A 21,850-nucleotide genomic window follows, 5' to 3' on the forward strand; every position below is an offset into this window, starting at 1 on the left:
TCGAAATCGTAATATTTTATATATCATGATAATAAGATATATTGTGTGGCCTAGTTGATTATTACAAGTTAATCAAAGTCGTTGTATTAACTTTATTAATACATTAAAAATATTAATCTGTACGAGGTTGTGGATCAGGTCACTTACTGCGCATGAGTAGAAATGGCCAAAGAAAATGGAGACCTTCCAAAGAAAGTTGAATAATCTGGAAGCGCGATTGAAAGCCGAGAATGAGACCAAAAAACGCGAACGTCCCACCATAGATTTTGGACTAGGCGGTCAAAGAGAACGTAAACCATTCCCAGGTAAATTTTCAGCTCGATGTATAAGGTGGTTTTTGAGAAAATCACCGTGTACCTGTGTGACAATTTCTTTGTGTTTCTGCAAGACTTGGTATAATTATGTTGATATTTATCAACGATTGTCATAATGACATCTGTAGATTTAATCAGCGCTTATTACACTTTCTTAAGTAACGTTGTAACATAAAACGATAATCGGATCCAGCGAAACTCGTTGACACGCATTCCAGTAATGTTCACTCCTCAGAATCTTCACTGATTTGAGAATGCATGTCATAAGACAATAATTAGCATTTTGTAAATGGGAAGCTCTGGCATTGCAACCTGAAGTCACGTGACATTGTTATGATTATCTAGTTTTCTGTTTCCAATCATGACTTGTGAACAGCAATGGATTTAGCAGTACAGGTATTGTGGCATGTGTTGGTGATGTTTGTTCTAAAAATAAATGGGGAATTCCCACCTGGAGTTGCATTATTGTACTTTGGACAATAAATACATTGCATCTCTTTTTTTAATGAGTATTTATAAATTTCACAGAGTTAAGAATTCAAATTACATGTTTCTGTTGGCCGATAAAATGTTAGAATTTTTTTTAAATGATGTCGTTATTCACTGCACTTGTTGGTTGGATTCAACTGCCATTGAAATTTATTAATATTTATAAAAATGAAGGAGATAAATTTGTCAATAGTATTATATTGGTAACTCAAATCTGAATAGTAATATTCACACACAAAACAGAACCTGTGATATATTCAATGTTGTTTCTACTTTTTTCAGCGATTGTTTGGCAATCTTTTTATAGTGACATTTTTTCTTCATATCTCAAATTTTTGTTTGGTGACAAAATGAAATATTTTTAGGCAGGGCTCTAGAAGGAGTACCTACAATTTATGCAAATCTTTTAAAATTATGCTAATTTATTCATGACTTAGCAGTTTCTGTGCTCATGAATATTCATTAATTTGTGGGTCAATACATTTTAAAAGGGGCGATATATTATTTTTGGAGGAAGAGTTAGAAAGGGGGATTAGTAATCCTTTGGGGGTCAATACAAAAGAAGGGACCCATTTGGAGAGCAGCCATGCTCCTCGTGTCTGTTGTTGCACGTGACCTACAGCTGTCAACTGTGTTCGTTCTTCGACGACTTTGACTGGCTTCCATGTGGGGGTGGTATTCTTGTGTTCTGTTTTTCTGACTTGAGTTTTTGAATCCGCTGTTTATGTTTTTAACGTCTTTCATGTCTTTTGTACATGTAGGAGTGTTCAATCCGTGATTCGAACTTGGGATCTTTGAGTCCCCAGCGCACTGTCTTGTCCACTGTACCACGAGTGTCTTCACACAAGAGATAGGATTTAAGTCCTATTCATAGGAGCACTATCTACACTAGCATTCAAAAATCTAACTAAACATACTGGATTCGAACCAGCGATCGCTCACATTGCTGACATAGTACAAATCAACTGAGCTAGTCATGCAAATTGAATAATTTGTTGTCGTACTAGTATTTAGCTTTATTGCCAAATGGTGTTTGCGAGAAACAGTTGGGCAGGCATGAGATGTGAACCCGGGTCCTCCTGATCACTGTGTAGACAACTGAACCACAAGACCACAATTGATTGACTGGATGTGTATGCATTTGATAAGACTATATAGTGTGTATATATATATATAGAAATACAACATATTTCTATTATTGAGTTACAATTGTCCAAAAAATTGCCAATTTTGTGTTTTTACTTGTGTAAACTATATGCATGCCATAACCCGTTAGTGTACATCTTGCCAATTGGATGTTTGCCATTTGCATTGCCCATACCTGACCCGACCCTAACCCTAATGCCAAGACACGTTCCTGTTTATAATTGCTCAATAATGATACTCTGTTGTGCACTGTCTGCGGGTAAGTTGCATTGATGTCAACTGATTAACCCTTTTCCGGTCAAGTCGGTGAAAAACCGCCGTCAATATGGGTATGCTAGAATTTCCCACTCCAGCTAGCTAACTGGTTAAGTCGTTGAAAAACGGCCTGTTATTTAGGTTGCTCAGACGGTCAAGCGTTTATAATACGTTGTACGGAACCTGATATTTTACACTTGCGAAATTATGGAGGGAGAGAATTTGTTTTCGATTACGCCAAGTCAAATAAATTAACCAAGTAATAAAGAATGTAATTCTATACTCTTGTCTGCTCATTTCACTATTTTACCGTCACAACGCGACGTTTGCGACGACGTAAAAAAACCGCCTTGACCACATTGCAAACTGCAGCATTACAACCGTATTTGAACGACACGATTCATGGTTATAACGGTAGTAACGTATTTTGACCAGCTTGGCAAATAGTCCCGGCACTTAGAATGAATAGCATAACGGATTCCAACGGCTGAGCTTGGAATGTCGGCAATCACCAACGTAAAATGACCGGGACAGCTGGTGGGAAATATTAAAGTCCACGTGATTTCACCGTCTGAGCTAGCATATGCAATTTTATGTGTATGCAAATTGTAACCAATCCGTGTTCGAAAAAATAACATATTTATTTACATAACAATAAATATTCAAATTGTGGGGAGATGCAGTCTTGTGGACATCTGGTCGTTCAGTATAAATATGGCCGAAGAAAGTGAGATAAAGCCCAGACTCGCTGTGTGCCTCCTTTTCGACACATACGTTAATATGCCGTCCTATACAGATAGAAAGTGTTTTATGAAGGCAAGAAGGAAACTGAAGAAAACGCGTCAATCGTGCAGTGGCACGGGGAGTGATAAGTTTGACATTGACACGACAGATTTTTCACCAGCAAAGCGTGGAAAAAGAAAGAAATCAAAAGCAAAGGAAACATTTGACGTCGGTGAGTTACCAGCCGAGCGTACCACGGACACCAGTGATAATAGTCCACTCAAGAAAAGGCGTAAAAAGAATAAGAACAAACGCAAGTCGGAGACTGTCTCCTCAGTCAATGAACATGCGATTACAGAAGAAAACCGTTTGAAGGACTGCAGGGGCAAACCAGGAGGCAAACGTAAATCGAAGACGAACCGTAAAGTGGTTGAATCGCCAGCTGCCGACAAAGCAGATGCCGAAGAAACGGAAGTTGGTCACGCTGAAATACAACGTGCCGTCGAAGATGTGATACAATTTTTGCAAGACAATGTTTGCGATTCGGAACCGTCGACATCCGCCACAACTGCCAACGCAGAAAAGCAGGGGCCTGAACATATCGACCCAGCGAGTACGCAACAAAACGTCGATGTCACCAAAGAAATGGTACAAGAAAATGTATGCGGTACAGAACAATCAACACTTGCGAGTTTCCCCGAAAAACAAACTATTAAAAAACGTGTTGTGTATGCACACGCATCGCCAATGGACACGCGTGATGATGAACTTGTATTGAACGAAAAAACGGGTGAGCTACGACACAAAATACCAGATGACTTCATAGTTGCAACTGACGACGATACAGATTCAGAAATCGATGAAGATCGTGCTGAGAATGACGATTTTTTAGAGCAACGTTACCCACCTGTACTCGATAGCGACATTGAAATTGAATCCGACACAGAAATTGGTGCTACATTCGATTATGTTGCCTCCGGCACTGGTGAATGGAGAATGGCCACGGAGGAAGACGGCGATATATTTACTATTCCAGTTTTTGAACCCGAACCTGGACCAACTTTCGAACTGCCTTCATATGCTCGTGAGGTGGAATATTTCTACAAATTTATCCCACCAGAACTGATAGAACTGGCTTCTACCGAGACTAATAAATACGCCAAATATCATCAAAAATGCATTGCAAAAAAATTAAATGCCCGCTGGCGTAATACAAATTTCAGTGAAATGCAAGCATTTTTTGGTGTGATGATATGTATGGGTGTTGATCACAAATCAGCAATCGACGATTATTGGTCGAGTGACCCCTTTCTGCAGAACATGGGAATTGCATCAGTAATGACTCGGGCCAGATTTCAAATGCTAATGCGTTATTTCCATTTAGCTGATCCAGTAAATGACCCACGGCGGGATCCTGACATTGAACGTCGCCGTCAACGATCAGAGGCCGACCCGTTGTATAAAATCAACCCGTGGCTGAAACCCGTACTCGAAAATTGTCGGCGATACTACCAGATGGGACAGGAAATTTCGATTGAGGGTATGATTAGATTCAAGGGACGGTCCAAGTTTAAGCAGAGATTGCCCCACAAACCCGACCGTGATGGCTTCAAAATATGGCAGGTGTGCGACTCGACAACGTCTTACATTGCAAACTTTGAACCATATTTAGGAGTGAAATATAAAACTACAATTGAGGGGAGAAAGAAAGAAACTGGGACAATCAAGAAGACAACACACCGGTTGCTACAGCCCTTCACAGAAAAAAACCATATTCTTTTCTGTGATTCGCTTTTTACGTCAGTTAACACAGCCCTTGAATTACAAGACAAGAAAGTGTACATGGTCGGTAGTTTTAGCAGACTAAATCGGAAAACCATGCCGCCGCAATTAATTCCTGAAGGGAAAAGCAAGAAGCTGAAATTGAAAATTGGTGAAATGAAAGCAGCAACTAGACCGGACGACACTATCAATATTACTGCATACCAGGATGACAGCGCGCAAATATTGATTTTAAATACAGTCTATCCCCCACTTGCTACGTCGGCAGAAGCAGTAGATGACGAGAGACACGTGCCTGTATCGTTACAATGTTACAGACATCACATGGGTGGCGTGGATCGTTCTAACCAAAGGCGAAAATACTATCACACGGGCAGAAAAAACAATCGTTGGTGGATCTACATGGCCTGTTACCTCATAGATATTGCATTGGTCAATGCTTATGAATGTTTCAAGGCATTGAATCGCACGACTAAAGTAACGCACAAATTCTTCAATATCCGCACAGGTAAACAACTGATTGGTGGACACTCGAGTAGAATTCAAAAATCCATAAGAGAAGTTGGCTCTCTTCCAAGTAACACGTCATTTATTCGTAGTGAAAACATGGATTCGCACGAAATATGCAGACTATCCGGGCGTCAAAAATCGTGTAAGCAGTGCAGCAAGGACGGGAGAAAAACTGCGAGTGGCCGATTATCAGAAACATCAAAAGGATGCCCAATTTGTAAAGTTCACCTTCACGCGGGCGAATGTTTCGCTGCTTTTCATCACAACATGGCACTGAGGGGAAAACGCACCGTGGGAACACAAACACGAAGTACGGAAGAGCAGCCCTCGACATCAGGCAGACGCATGGGAGCAGCCCGCCGGGGTGGACGACTAAGAAAGGCGTACAACAAATAAATTTGGGACTTATTACAGCGTCACGAACTGTACAATAGTTTGAGTTGGTGAAAATACGTTATCGTTAATTTAGTTTCATGCTCAGTCGGTATTTATACGTTTTAATGTCAGGATAGTTCATCGGGTCTAGTCGGTGGAAATACGTTTCTGCGTGAGTATATATACACGCCAAGTCCCTGCAGTTACGTTCTCGCTAGTTCGTTTTATTTCAAGTCGTTAAATATACGTTGACATATTTAGTTGGTTAATGTGGTCATGTCGGTGAATATACGTTGCCGTGTGAAGGTAACCCCGATCAAGTCGTTGCAGTTACGTTCTCGTTCGTTTCAGTCTCAGTTTGAGTCGTTAAATATACGTTGTAAGTGTGGACTTACTCATACGGTCAAGTCGGTTAATATACGTTAGAGCTTGAATATAACGTCAGTTAAGTCACGGAAAGTACGTTGTAATATGTTACACATGTAGTTCAAGTCGTTGAATATACGTTGCAATTTGAAATGTACGCTAACGGGTCGAGTACGTCAAACACGTTTTCCCCCCGTACATGTCCCAAATATCCCCATACTCACGCGTTTTTTTCTTCTTACTTCGAACTTGCATTCATGTAGTGACCTTGTACTTGCTTGTAATGTGTTTTCAATTAAGCAATATTTATTTCAATGTTTAACACGTGTTTATTGAGACTGTACAAAGGGCAAAACATCGTTACTTAACGACAGTAAAAAATGTGTATTGAAATAAAACGGTGATTTTTTTTATACGAGAAATTGTTGTCCATGGTGGTAATGAAGTGTGTATGCAAACAGATTGCAAAAAATGTGAAAACTGTGGTCGATACAGTCTGTTAACTATGGCCTATTTTTGCAAAAATGTCTGGCAGGATAGCATGCTTAGATGCTGGCTACTGGAGTGTATTGAATCATGACCGTTTTTCAACGACTTAACCTGATAGCGTGAAACTCCCCTGACCGGAAAAGGGTTAAACAAGTCGCGTTTAAGTAATTTCCACTATTAACAAGTGGTTAAATTGTGACAATAAATGTGTAGACAAATATTTGAGATTAATTTTGGTGTAGACAACTCTCGTTTAATTAATTCCCACAATTACAAGTTGTTAAATTGAGTGAATAAATGTGCGGACAAATATTTTAGACTTATTTTGGTGTAGACAGCTCTCGTTTAATTATTTTACACCATTACAAGTTGTTAAATTGAGAGAATAAATGTGCGAACAAATATTTTAGACTTATTTTGGTGTAGACAGCTCTCGTTTAATTATTTTACATCATAACAAGTTGTTAAATTGAGAGAATAAATGTGCGGACAAATATTTTAGACTTATTTTGGTGTAGACAGCTCTCGTTTAATTATTTTACACCATTACAAGTTGTTAAATTGGGAGAATAAATGTATGGACTAATATTTGAGACTTATTTTGGTGTAAACAACTCGCGTTTGATTAATTCCCACAATTACAAGTTGTTAAATTGAAAGACTAAATGTGTGGATAAATATTTTAGACTTATTTTGGTGTAGACAGTTCTCGTTTAATTATTTTACACCATTACAAGTTGTTAAATTAAGAGAATAAATGTGTCGACAAATATTTGATACTTATTTAGGTGTAAGAACTCGTGTTTGACCAACTTCCACTATTGCAAGTTATTAAAATAATGAAATAAATATACTGGTATCATTGGATATTTGATTTAATTGTGAAACTTTCTAACAAAATGTTAACTGCTGGCTTCGAACCCTCAATCAACAATTCCGCAGACACAGTATAAATTCCACAAAACCACAGAAGATATTCGTCTGTTGCCTGAATTGTTTTTGTAATATAGGGAATGCGGCCATCGACACTTTAACAAAACTTACCTTGACTTGGGTCTTGTGTTTGTCTCTTGTCACAATCTGGAAACTGTTGAAGAAATTGCGCGTCGTCCAGTTTAAGACGCAAGTTATTTTATTATTTATTCATTCAGTTTTGTAAGGTTTATTTTTTTTGCGACGTTCTTTGTTTACTTGTTTACGGTTTGAGAGATTTCAGTTTATTTGATTTACGTTTTTACGGTAGCTCTGAGCGGGACTCGAACCCACTGTTTTTTCAAGCTAATTTTGTTTTATTTTGATGGCACGCTTGTGTACCACGCCACGACGTTGGTCGTTAAGTGGTGTTCATTTTTCTAACTACTCCAGTGTTCCGATAAGTTGAACGGAAAAGCCAAAACGATTGATGGTTTCTGATTGCTTCAGTTCTGGTGAGTGTGTATCTAGTGTGACTCGAACCCATGTCGTTTGTATTGGGCGTTTTTTTATTTCCCATGTTGGCTACGCCGTAATATGCAACCACTTCTCCGTTTTATTGTGATTTTGAGAGTGTTTAATGATGTCTTCCTCACCCGTCACGCCATGACCCAGTTTCAACTACACGGCCATTTTGGAACACAGTGCGTGACCCTCGGCATGACCTAACTGACTATATGAGCGTTCTGTTCAACTGTTAAGCTAGGATTTATTACCGTTATTATTATTATATTGTCACGTGATTTGTTTTACTTTATGTGTAATGTCTTAAGTATCTTTATTGTAATTTGTATATACCAATTCGTATATACCGAGGAAACGCCGCCGATTGAAGGTCATGTATTTTGTGACGTCACCAATTCGTGTGTAGGTACGGCTTCTAGATCCGTGCCTATTTTTATTATTGACATAAATCCTAATATTGTAAAAAAAATGTTTAACATTTTCCAGGGTAACTATGTTTTCCCCATGTATCTCCCAGGATGTATAATTATTGTACATGTGCAATAACAGGCTCAGTAGTACAAAATTTGAACTCTGCTTGAACTGCCTTAAGGTAGAAGCCTACTCATAAATGAAAATATATATAATCTATTCATTTTGCAATAAACTGTATGCTGAGGCAACACAAGGATATTGACTTAAAAAAAGTTGGGGGTCACCAGCCTTATTTTTGAGAAATTGATGGTTGTATTTTAGTGGAAAGTCGCCATTTTGACACGTTTCTCAAAAAGCTTAACTGTAACACACAAAATAATGCTATTTCATTGTACCATGGGACATTAGCTTCATGATTGTACATAATAAACTAATGAACATAGTCATGCGATTTATGACCAATTTTGTCCAAAAAAATGACTAGGCTTCTACCTTAATGTACACTAAATATCAAATCCTGATGATGATTAATGCTTTCATAATTAATAATTAATTGATAATGCTGTTGATGTTGCTTAGATACAATGCTGATACTTGTCTATAGTTCTTGTGTTATCATCTCAGTTAAACAGAATTGTACATGCCATCACATTAAAGGTGATGTTAAATTTTTCTGTTAACAACCAGTGTGTTTTATATGTATTGTATATATCACATGGGACCCATATTAGACATAATGCTGTGTGGCAACCATCGCCCTTTAAAAATCTGGAATTACAGGTTAACAAATTGTTAACCTGTTTTTTTTTTATTACTACACAGAACTAAATTTTACAAGGCCGTTGTCTGGACCATCACAACCCATTAGGCCAAATAGAAGAAAAGAATTCATGTTACCTGGGACGTCACATCACCAACCAAGATCCATAGATAGGTAGCGTCAATTGATCATTTTTTTCAATAGTGGAAAAATAAATATCTTATATTTTTAAAAATATTACTAATGTTGAATGTGTTTTCAAGTAAGCTTCATAGCATCCAAATGTTTGTGAAGTCCTTCTGTGGAAACATATTCATAGCATAGACCAGCCAAAATTTTACAAATAGACCGATTGTTGGTTCAAGTGTCTATAATAAGTAATGTACAACTTAAATCGTCTGTGTAGTCATGGGTAAGAGGTGATAACCTGCGATCGAAACACAGACATGTTGGGTTATGTCTAATTGTCAGTAAATATACTAACTATGGCGACTGTCATTGACCACGTTGATATAGTCGCTAAAATAGTTTTGGAAAATGGTGGATTTTTTTTTCAAGCAATGATAACAGTTAATCAGTTTGGAAACACAGTTTTGGCCGAGGGCGATTGCATAATTCTGGGTTCCACCACAGTTGCGCTGTAGAGCTAACACTTGTACAAGAGAAGAGTTGAATGGTCATGGGACCCCTGGGTCTAGGTAATACTGTAATCGCATTGCAGTACACAATTTGTGTACTTAAAATTATTCCTCACAAGCATTGAACAGAATTGTTAACAGTGCTACATATAGCAGTTGCCAATGGGCATTGACGCACAAGTTGAAGTAGGGGTGTGTCATCAATTTGGCAATATATAATTATGGTCGTGTCTGGGCTTGCTTGGTATTAAAATAAAATACAAATAATTACCCTATCATACTCCAGTTATCGAATTTATAATTTACAGAAACCAAGATCAACTACAAACCTAATTCACTAATAAGTATAACTTGTATAACTCAAACGTTATTGGTTCACTTCCCGACCCCAGCTGTCAGTAACTTTTGGGGAATCTGTCTCTGTGTTGTGACTGTCATCAATGATGAACCATCAGAATAAAAATTTGTCTAAGTTGGTGTTCCACTGAGTGGACTGGATCATAAATTCTCAATTACTGTAAAATCTGTATTTGAAGCCGCGGCTTCTATTAAAAAGGTACAATTCAACAGAGGGGATGCGGCTTCTATTAGAGCATATACACATATGAGAAATGATGAATTTTTGGTTCCCAATTGTTAAAAAAAAATGGGTGCGACTTCTATTGGAGATGCGGCTTCTAATAGAGATTTTACGGTACCGATAGTATCTGCCAATAACGGTTTGTTGGCAAATTTAGGTTTCAGCACACATAAATAGCATTGTAGCTCATTTGACAAAAATCATCTTCTGTGTTACCTGACATTATCAGAATAGTACAAAAACTCTACCTTAAACATTCTGCCGTTTTACACATAACTAGAAATTTGAGAGCCCACTGAGGTAAGTTGCGATGCAAGTTTTGCTACAAGAGGCTGGAAAATGTGTATGTGAAAACAACCCTTTGATGTTACTCATATCAGTGAACAATGTTTTGAATATTGTTTAAAGGAGTCGTGGAAATGATAGTAATATTGATTTAATTTTATTTTGAAAATACATGTACCTCTAAGCAAATATTTGCATGACACGTGTGGAATTAAATATTTCATCCACATTTGAACATTACTTTGTCAGCTACAGTAGTTAGTCTGATAACTACTGTTCATATTTGACTCATTTTACATATATAACTACTGTCAAATATTTCTATTACTTCAGTGCTGAAATTGATAGAAAATTGCAAGAAATAATGAAACAGACTGGGAAACTTACAATAAATGGAATGGTAAGTCAAACTTTTAAAATATTGTCTTTTACATGATTCTGTTAAATTTTGACCATTTTTCGTGACTTTATTCTCAAAAACTTTTCCTATGTCCCCATGTTTTTTTTCTAATTTTTTTAGTATCCTGATTGACATTGACCCATAATAATGAAGGCATGAATAATGATATGAATTTTGGTGCTCTTTAAGTTACCTCAATGTTTCTAATAAGAGGCGGTTAACATAAAATAAAATAAAAAGAAACCAGAATTGTATTTTATGGTATTTCAGACGTTTTTTAGGGGAGTAATCCTGCGTGCTACTCGCCCATGTATTCACCCAGGGGAGCTAAAAAAAACATACACATGCAAAATTATTTCAATGAAAATTAGTACTTTCAGATAAGCTATTTTTCACTTCCTAGCCATTTTCAAAAGGGAAGGCCTGGGTATCTTGTATGTTACCATCCATGCATTTATCAATGATTTGAAATAATCCCCATCTGTATCTGAAAACAGAATGTATAACTATTTCACTCATTTTTCATTCCGCCTTCATTTGTATGATACAAATCATTTTTAAATCTGATGATTCTGGCGTACAATAGCATAGTTAATCATCACAATCTGATTTAATTTTTATTATATTTTATTATATAAAGGGAAAGATGCATGCATGTTAATATGTTAGCAGGTGGGTGTGAATCATCAGATAATGGTTACATGATTTGTATGAGACATTGAACATTTACCAGCAGGGAGGGAAAGGCAGGGAGTAAGTCAGCTGTTGTGCCTCCCATAGCGTACTCAGGGGTTTTTGTTAAAGGGCAGCTTAGTGTTTTTAGTACTCTCATTCTGTTGAAAAGTTTCACATTTGGCATTTTAGTTTTTTAAACCTAGCCAGTTTTCCTATATTGTTTTATAGTCAGAGTTATTGGATATAATGGACAAATATACAATGAAACACTTGTATGCATTTCTTAAAACAGATTTTTTAAATAACCAAGTTATAGAATGCACAGAAATACTTAAATAAAAAAGAAAAAAATGTAATGGTGCAACTGTCATTTCCTGAAACCCCAAATGAAAACCAAATTTTAATCTGAGGCTAATCTCAGCATCATAAAAAATTCTGGTAACGTGAACGTTTGTTTCTATTTTTATAAGCACATCTCTAATAGGAAGGCATATACCATACATACAACAACAACAACGTATACTGAATCATTAAAATACATATTTTGGCCATAGAAACACATCAGTGTATGCAATATGCAATCAAATATCATATGATATACATGTATGATTTATGAAAACACTAACATTTAATTTTCAATTCAGTCAGAGCCTCATTAAAATATTTATTTGCCATTTATTACTTTTCTTGTTTGTCAATATTGTCTTTCTTTCTCGAGAATGTTGTGGATGCAAATCCAGTTTAATAAATTGTTGTTTATATTACAGAAATATTCTGTTAGTGCAAATGATTTACATGATTTAGGTGAAATTGGCACTGGTACTTGTGGACATGTGGTCAAAATGAAACACACTGAAACGAACTATGTTATAGCTGTTAAGGTAAGCAATGATTTACATGATTTAGGTGAAATTGGCACAGTTAAATCAGGGTTACATGCTAGTAACGTCATATTCATTTGAGTGGTTGTACATGCAAATGTACATGACCACCATTTAGGTAATTTGTATGGTAGTCTGGGAAGGTTTGACTATTCAAATCGTCAATCACTGAAAATAAACTTGAATACGCCGTTTGGTACAACTATAGCTCCACTTCATTTATGAATTCATAAATTCATTCAAGAATACCAAGCAAAATGAACAAGCGATTAACACACAAAAATGTGCGATAACAAATGTCTGAACTCTTGTGCGGCCACTTGTTTCCACCTCACAAGGCTATTAACATTTTTCATGCAAGGTTACATTCTTCTAATAAAGTATTTCTTAATAATTTCTCTTTTACTACATTACTACATTCTATCATCTTGCACTCTGATGATAAACTTAAAAATGTATTTTCTCCCCAGCAAATGAGACGGTCTGGAAATAAAGAAGAAAACAAGAGAATATTAATGGATTTAGATGTAGTTCTAAAAAGTCATGATTCACCATTTATAGTACAATGTCTAGGAGCTATAATTACACCTGTAAGTACATATTTCAGTATCAGCTTCTCAAGGTCTGCATTTGTATGGTTTCTATGTAAACCATTTATTTTCACTGACATTTAATTTCACTGTTTTGATGTTTTGAGAATATTCACTGTGTTTTTAATTTCACGAATTTGTCAAGAAAACATTGAGTTTGATTGTTATTTTACATGTTCACATAGATTCAATTTAGTGGGTTTTACTTATCACCGAAAATAGCGAAATTGAAATCCAGTGAAAAATTAATGCATTACAGTAGTACCGGTACATACAAGAATATGCAGCAAATAAAGCAAGAATGTTATGTGTATGTCTTCACATGTAACAAATTGAATGAAGGAAATATTGAGTTTGATTGTTATTTTACATGTTCACATAGATTTAATTTCACGGGTTTGACTTATCGGCGAAAATAGCGCAATTAAAAGCCAGTGAAAAATTAATGCATTACAGTAGTAAATACAAGACTATGCAGCAAAGAAAGCAAGAATGTCATGTTGCTTCACATGTAACAAATTGAATGTCTCCTAATCGAGGGTATTTGCATTAACCGTAACCATATTTTTTCTGTCTTCTCAGAGTGATGTGTGGATATGTATGGAACTAATGGCAACTTGTGTAGAGAAACTGATGAGGAGGTTGAGTGGTCCTGTACCGGAAAGAATATTAGGAAAAATGACAGTTGCTGTAAGCTTATAATGTTGTTGACAGAGTACAGTCACTTATTACTGTAAACAAAGTTGTTTCATTTTTAGGAGTCTACAAGTCTTTAAAAGAACTTGAAATGCTTTCTCTAGATCGCACTTATTTATTAATAGCCCTTTTCACATTACCGGCGGTCACCATTTTTTTCCATTCATTTCCGGGGCTTTCAGCAGGTGATGTTAAATACCAAAGTCAATTTTCGTCTTTCTTCACAAATTAAATCTGCATAGTTTTATTTAAGATTTAAAAAAAAATAGTTACCCTGCTTGTCTACTGTTATTGCAATTTAATTTTATGTTTTGCAGATTGTGAAAGCACTTCATTATTTAAAAGAAACACATGGTGTAATACATAGAGGTAAGAGCAAGTTTTGTTTGTTTGTTATTATTGTTGTTACCATATTTACTCTTAGACTATTACAAAATTAATGTTGTTGCATTTATGTAATAGACTATTTATTGTTCTCTGTGAGATTCTGCGTAATGCATGAAATCGATTGTAAAAACAGAACAAAGGTCATAGTGTCGTACTGGCGACAAACATCGCGTGGGATTCAACAAACGCAAACATATTTTGGGGGATATTTCCATGCTTAATAATGTGCTGTACACATTTGATGATGGTCAATTTTGATGAAAGAAGAGTATTCAAACGCAATATTCCCCTGTCAAAGATCGGCCTTTCATTGTGAGCTACGAAATATCTAATCGTTTAATTTTTTGCGGCAGACATTCAGTGTGCGTCTTTCACACAACTCGTGAGATCTCGCAGTTGAACAGAAAATCACTTACGATAGATGTGTATGGTTGTAAATAAGTCGTATTAAATTAAGTCATGATTCAATTGACAATAAATGCAATATTTTCATGACCCCAGCTATAGGTAAACACATTAGCTATACATTTACATAACAGTGAGTGATGGACTAAAAATGAAGGATTTAATTTTCATACTGATTTGTTGACCATCCAGCTTCATTATATTATATGTAATCTATGTAGTGATCGTTAAACGATTGAGGTAATATGACATCAATATTGACACTCCAGTTTCAAGATGTGACTGATGAATGGTGATCAGAGAAATTTTGAATTGATTTGGCTCTATGTTCCATGTATTTTTTAAAGCATCTATGTTAAATTACAATTTCAAAAATGGAATCGTAACAGTGGTATCGTAGACATTTATGCACAAACATGCTTCATTTAACAACACTGCCTCCAGTATTGAGGGGCTGTGATACATGCATAACATACGCTAGTAGACTCTCCACTTATAACACAAGAGTCTCTGTTTGACATTGGAAATTGTAATTGTTAGGCAAATCAATTAGCGATAACTTACAACTAATTGATTATCACTAATCAAATAATCGTACACTTTCCATAGGCAGAAAGTATTGCAAGCAGAATTATACTTGAACGCATATATATCCTGTAAATACATACTGTCACAACGGTGTGCCCCATGTTTAGAGAACTGATTGTACCATAGAAGCTGTTTAACATAACAAAGAGACTTGAAAAAAATTAGTTGTCCATCTTATTCAAGTGAACATCCACTTTCGGTGAAAGTTTTGCCACTTTCTAAAAGATAGTCTACCAATTGTTCAAAATATAACAGTCTTTGTAGTTCAGCCTTCCAGATTGCGACTATTTTGGTTGCCATGGCGATTAAATTAAATGAATGGCGATTCAAAAAAATATGCAGGTCGCCAATTGGCGAACTAAGAATAATCTGGCCGGCAACTAAACTTTCCGTAATATAAAACAGACTGTACAGCTTGTCAGCTCTTTGTGGCGCAGTTTTTCCCACAATTTAACACTGCAGTGTTGAAACTCCGTAAAAAGTCTAAAATCTCGACAGGTTTTAAATAATTCGTGTTGAAAATCTTGCATGTTTTTAGAGTACAAAATTAAGGTGCATTTTCGAACGGTCAAATTTTTCAGAATAGAAATCAGCAAATCAAAAAAATGGGGATGATAGACAGTGTGCTTCGTTAGTTTCTAAAAAAAATGGAATGTCCGTCAAATTGATGTAAACTTCCCTTTGTTTCACGGTAAAAGCAAAGATCGTGGCCGAATTGTAGGCTAAACAACTCAAAATCAAGACGCGGAGAAGAGGTCAGCACAAAACTAATAGGTCAAAAGAGTTGTTAATGTATCAAGTTACCTCTCTGTGATTTTTCATGGAAATTATTTGCTTGTTTTCAATTAATTTTAAAAGATACATGGAAGTTTATTAACTGGGACAGTTTGTATCTCCCTGACCCAGTGCAATATATCCGGTTATAATCAAAGCTCATGTGTCTTTATTTGAGGGACGAGATTCTGCCGTAAATTCGCACTGGGCCGTTAAACGGCAGTTTGGATTAGAAAAATAAAATGAGATTTAAAAGAAATAAAATGGGACTTTCAAGGTGTATTCAAGGTGGCATCATTATTCGGAAATTTCATTCATTCCTGACGCCTAAAATTGAGTAAGTTTCACCGTAGTTATTGATGCCTATTCAAGAGTATAATGTTTATTGTGTCTACTAGACTAGCGTGGGTAAGCGAATGGATAAGCTTCATTTCGACAATGAGCAGTTATCACTGTAATCAATGTTAAATTATTCTTCAAATGCTCAGTTTATTTTTTGAAAACAATTATTTTTTTGATTTAAAAAAAAAAATATGCTGTTTTCTCATCAAAATCCAAGCCAAAAGATGGGACTACAACATCAGCAAGTCTTTTCCATGTTACATTCAATAAAATTTAACATATTTCAATGAGCTATGGTAATTTGATATCTCTGTGATACTATATGATTTAGTGTCATATGCTTGAATAAATACTTAAATTTAACCATAATTGTTGTTTCTGTGTAGTCTGTAAAACATAATAAATTCTGGCGACCTACAATTTTGTACTTGGCTACTAAATTTTCCAGCTGGCCACCAAAATTTTGAACTTGTTGGCCAATGGCCACTAGGAAAAAAATTAAACTTGGAGGGCTGTAGTTCAGATACCAGTACTTTGTATGTTTATAAGATATGGTCAAAATGTATATTGTATACATTGCCAAAGGTGTAGGCTAAATAACAAGCAGGAAAAGTCTAAATTACAATTAAACTTACTCATTTTTCTCTTAAGGTACTGGTAACATTATTAAGTTTATGCTACAAATTAAAATTAATGGATTATATCTCGTATTTTTCTGTGACTACAAATTTTCTATTTCTATTGCAGATGTTAAGCCCTCCAATATACTACTAGATGAAAAAGGAACTGTGAAACTATGTGATTTTGGTATCAGTGGTAGACTAGTAGACTCAAAAGCTAAAACACGCAGTGCTGGTTGTGCAGCATATATGGCAGTAAGTTCACCTTGTCTGTAGTTTTCCAAATCCCCCACAGGTACTCCTTTTGAGATGGTTTATATCTTGTCTTTTCTTAATGTCTCACACATGTTAGTTCTATTTCCACTTGTTTTTGGAGTAATTCGTACAATCTGTTTTTTGGTAGCCTGAGAGAATAGACCCCCCAGATCCAGCCAAACCAGATTATGATATTAGAGCAGATGTGTGGAGTTTAGGAGTATCACTAGTAAGTAACCTATTAAACAAATTCTAATGATAATCCCTGTGTAAAAATAAAGATTTGTGCATTTCATTTTATGTCCATTCAGACTCATTTCTCTGATATACTTTGACTGATTTTGTTTATTCTGCATAGCTTCCATGTACATGTCCACTTTATACTAATTCAACAGAATCTAAATGCAGCAAATAACGTAATTCTGGAACCTGATCTTTAAATAAAACTTGCTATGTGCAAAATTTCTATAAATGCCATAGACCATTTTGAATTGCATTAAGGTAGGGCATTGAAGAGCAATCGCTTCTATAACCTCTGAATATGTGATTTTCCGTTCAACTGCGAGGTCTCGCAAGTTGCGCGTGAAAGATGCGAGCCAAACGGCTGCCGCAAAAATCGAAGGATTTGAACTCGAATTTCGTAGCTCACATCGAAAGACCTATCTTTGACAGGAGAATATTGTGTTTAAATACCCATATTTTATCGAATTTGAACATCAAATGTGTACAGCATGGAAATATCCCCCAGGTACTTTTGCGCTTGTCGAATCCCACCCGATGTTTGTCGCCACTACGACGCTATGACCTTTGTTTGTCCTGTTTTTACGTTAGATTTCACGCATAACGTGGAATCTCGCAGAGAACGGAAAATATTATATTTCAAGCCCTAGTGCAACATGAAACCTTGATGCATTTCTCTTTATTCTACATACATACGTTTCAAAATGGACTGTTAATAGTGCTTGGAATGATGCGTGTTCAACTTGTACCAGTATGTTTACTTGTAGCTTTGTCATTTGTCTAACGTAGGTTGAAATGGCAACGGGGGAATTTCCATACACAAATTGTAAGACAGATTTTGAAGTATTAACAAAAGTCCTTCAAGAAGATCCACCAAGACTACCGAGTACTGGTTTCTCGATGGATTTTAATGCTTTTGTTTCTTGGTGGTAAGTAAATGTGAATTCCTAGATTCGGCTTTAATACACTGCTGCTGATGCCAATTTATATCATTTAAATCTGTTTCCCATGGAGGCTCCAGCTGGGGTGGTGCATTGAATGTCAGCATGCTGTGTGGCTTGTGTTTAACACATTTGATTTGAATAATTCAGTGTAGATGCTCTAATAGAAGCCGCATCCCTTCTGTTGCAATGTACCATTTTAACAGAAGCCGCATCCCTTCTGTTGCAATGTACCATTTTAACAGAAGCCGCATCCCTTCTGTTGCAATGTACCATTTTAACAGAAGCCGCATCCCTTCTGTTGCAATGTACCATTTTAATAGAAGCCGCATCCCTTCTGTTGCAATGTACCATTTTAACAGAAGCCGCATCCCTTCTGTTGCAATGTACCATTTTAACAGAAGCCGCATCCCTTCTGTTGCAATGTACCATTTTAACAGAAGCCGCATCCCTTCTGTTGCAATGTACCATTTTAACAGAAGCCGCATCCCTTCTGTTGCAATGTACCATTTTAATAGAAGCCGCATCCCTTCTGTTGCAATGTACCATTTTAACAGAAGCCACAGCTTCTAATACAGATTTTTCAGTACACTATTTTGCCCAACTAGTAAACTAGCGACAAAATAGTCTTCTACATGTATTCATTATTGTATAGGTAGAAATTTACAATAGGCCATGCATTCTGATGGAGTAACAATTTTCACTTACAAATTCATATATATTTGTATTCCACCAGCTTAATAAAAGACTATACAAACAGGCCAAAGTACCGACAGCTATTACAACACAATTTTATCACCAGATATGAAACTATGAATGTAGATGTTGCTGAGTGGTTTGCAGAAGTCATGAGAACAACACAGAGTCCAAGGCCTCAGTGAATCTGTCCCAGAAACTATTCTGCATATGTAAATAGGACATGTACATAGAGGGCGCTGTGACAGACTTTTAGTTGGGATGTGTTCCGGTTCCCTGTGTAAAGAAACTGATAATAGGGAGAGAGAATTGTTGTATACATTGCTGCTTATCAAGTTGATGCTTTTCGGTATCTTAATATGTGTCTAAATTATTCTAATGCCTTTGTACTACCTTTTACTTTAATTGGAAACAGATAAAATATTCAAGAACAGTTTATCATGTCAGAAATTGAAATATAATATTGAAAATTGTTGCCATAATGGAAATCTAGAAAATACCAAGCTTTGTAACTATGGGGGGGGGGGGGGGTCATATGTATCATCACTTTAATTTCACTTTGTATTCTAAGTACGGTACTTGTGGAATAAACATCAACTCTCGTTCTATTCCACTGAATGCAATATTTTTACCTGTTTGATCGGTGAAAATACAACCTGATTAAACAGATTACATCCTGGGCCTGTTCTAGCTTTTTCTCAGCCTTGTCAATTATAGACTGTGACCGCAGTATTGCCGTATGAGGCACTGTTTTGCTAATGATATAGCTATATTGTAGCTATTGCTTTCTGTGACAACACTTTGTTTATTGTAGCTATTTTGTTAGCAAAACAGGGTCTCATATTGCCATTCTATTTTTTCTTTCGGGTACAGTGAAAACAGCGATTGCATGCAGGTCAGTTATGATGATCTGCAATTGTAAAATCTATCACAGCATTGATAAGAATGACCATTAGCTGCATTTTTTTTAAATACATATATACTATGCTAAAATTTCCTTTGTGATACCAACAGAGTGAACACATAATATGTCATGTAACAGTCACATATAATTATGTCCCTAACATTTGTGTATTTTCGGTTGACTGAAAAACCAAACAATCATTTTCCAACTGTCTAAGAATCTAAATATCTTTTTCTCAGCTTGCATGTTGTTTTAGCTAGTTTAACTAATCTGTAATTTCGCTAATTCACAATGTCACTAATTAAAAATAATCTATATATATATATATATATATATATAGAACTATGATTCTTTCAATTTGTGCGTTAAGCCAAATTCTATTTCAAATTTGTTTACGATATGTGCAGCATGAATCTCCTATCATTTTACTCTGTGGGTTTATCAGGTAATTTTGGCGCACTATCACGATTATTCAATATTTGAAGATAAATAAAAAAGAAAAATACTCAGCTTATGCCCCCTTTACCATAACAGGAAATACAAACGCAAAGTTACAGTAATTTAAAGTCAATGTGTATATCATGAGGTTATACTGTTTGTCATATATAATTCTAGTGTTGGATTTTGTGTTTCAAATCATGGTTATTGAAATTCTACATTTCAGTGATGCATAGTGTTCCTGTTTATACTGATATATATATATACATCTATATTGTATACCCACCCCAAACATGCCTGTTTCCTGCTTGCATCTGAATTATATATAAAAAATATGCTTATAGAGTATCTCGCCATAAATGGACTAATCAAAATGAACTCTTTCGTTTTACCATAGAGTGGTGTATTATCTCTCATCTTGCCATAGAGGGGGTACTGTAAATATGCTGCACCTTCTTTCCATTTACTGTAGAGGGGGTGCTCTAAACATGTTGTATTATACCTCATCTTGCCATGGAGAGGGTACTGTAAATATGCTATACTGTCTTTCATCTATGTTTACTGTAAATAAGCTGCATTGTCTTTTTTTCACCCAGGTGAGTGTTCTAATGTACATCTTCCCTTGGTACAAAGGGGGGGGGTTATGAATGAATGAATGAATGAACTTTTCTTTATTATTCATACAGATAAGGCATTTGTGGTTTTTGCCAGACTTGCGAGTGCTTGCGTTGGTGTTACGTCTACTTATGAACAATGTAATTATTACTGTAACTTCAAATGTTTGCTTCAAGAGTTGTTGTAATATGATTGTGTTGTGCTGCATGATACCTGTGCATGCTTCATAAGTCTGATACATGTATGTTGGGTTACAAAAGCTTGTCAAGTTAGTCACTTTATGTGTGGCGCACACAAACGAGAATTATTTACAAAATGTGAGAAGTTCATTGTGGTGCAGATTAATGTGTTTTTCATATCCAATATTACGATAATAGGTTGTTGTGCTTATATAAATAACAGTTGTCTATGGTCATAAAATGATCTCGCACTATTAAATGCAAATGTGTTGGCTTCTAATAGAGCATGGAATATGGTAGTTGATGACACCAGTTTATCTTCTGTTCCTGAGAATAATGGTTCTTTTAAGTGTAATGAATTCAGGCCATTGGGAAAACTACCTTTGAATATATTATTACTCGTGTATGTTCTACACACAATTCTTCTTTAGTGTTTGACATTGCATGAACATATACAGTTTTTAAAATGTCATTATTCACAGATTTATTTTGATTAACGAAATCATTTACAATCTCATTCACGTTAAACCTGTACCCTGAATATATTTGCTCTGTTAAAAGCACACCTGCATTATTTAGACATGCACATGAACTGAAAATTGCAATTATTGTATACTGAATCATTAAAATAAGATCATAGATTCACCTCTGTCAGTTACTT

At 35.8% G+C, this 21,850-nt stretch overlaps 1 protein-coding gene across 1 annotated transcript; it reads left to right on the forward strand.

The window, feature by feature from the left end:
- The first annotated feature begins 138 nt into the window (after positions 1-138).
- LOC100376238 (dual specificity mitogen-activated protein kinase kinase 7-like) lies at positions 139-21,469 on the forward strand. Its single transcript, XM_085492503.1, has 11 exons — positions 139-305; positions 9,123-9,234; positions 10,897-10,963; positions 12,406-12,519; positions 12,990-13,109; positions 13,692-13,799; positions 14,123-14,174; positions 17,049-17,176; positions 17,325-17,405; positions 18,206-18,345; positions 19,094-21,469. Exons 1-11 carry the CDS (start codon positions 176-178, stop codon positions 19,236-19,238), a joined length of 1,197 nt encoding a protein of 398 aa, XP_085348629.1. The 5' UTR covers positions 139-175; the 3' UTR covers positions 19,239-21,469.
- The last annotated feature ends 381 nt before the right edge of the window (positions 21,470-21,850 follow it).

This window comes from Saccoglossus kowalevskii, chromosome 17, assembly GCF_978046115.1.
Source record: "Saccoglossus kowalevskii chromosome 17, keSacKowa6.1, whole genome shotgun sequence".
Taxonomy (NCBI): domain Eukaryota; kingdom Metazoa; phylum Hemichordata; class Enteropneusta; family Harrimaniidae; genus Saccoglossus; species Saccoglossus kowalevskii.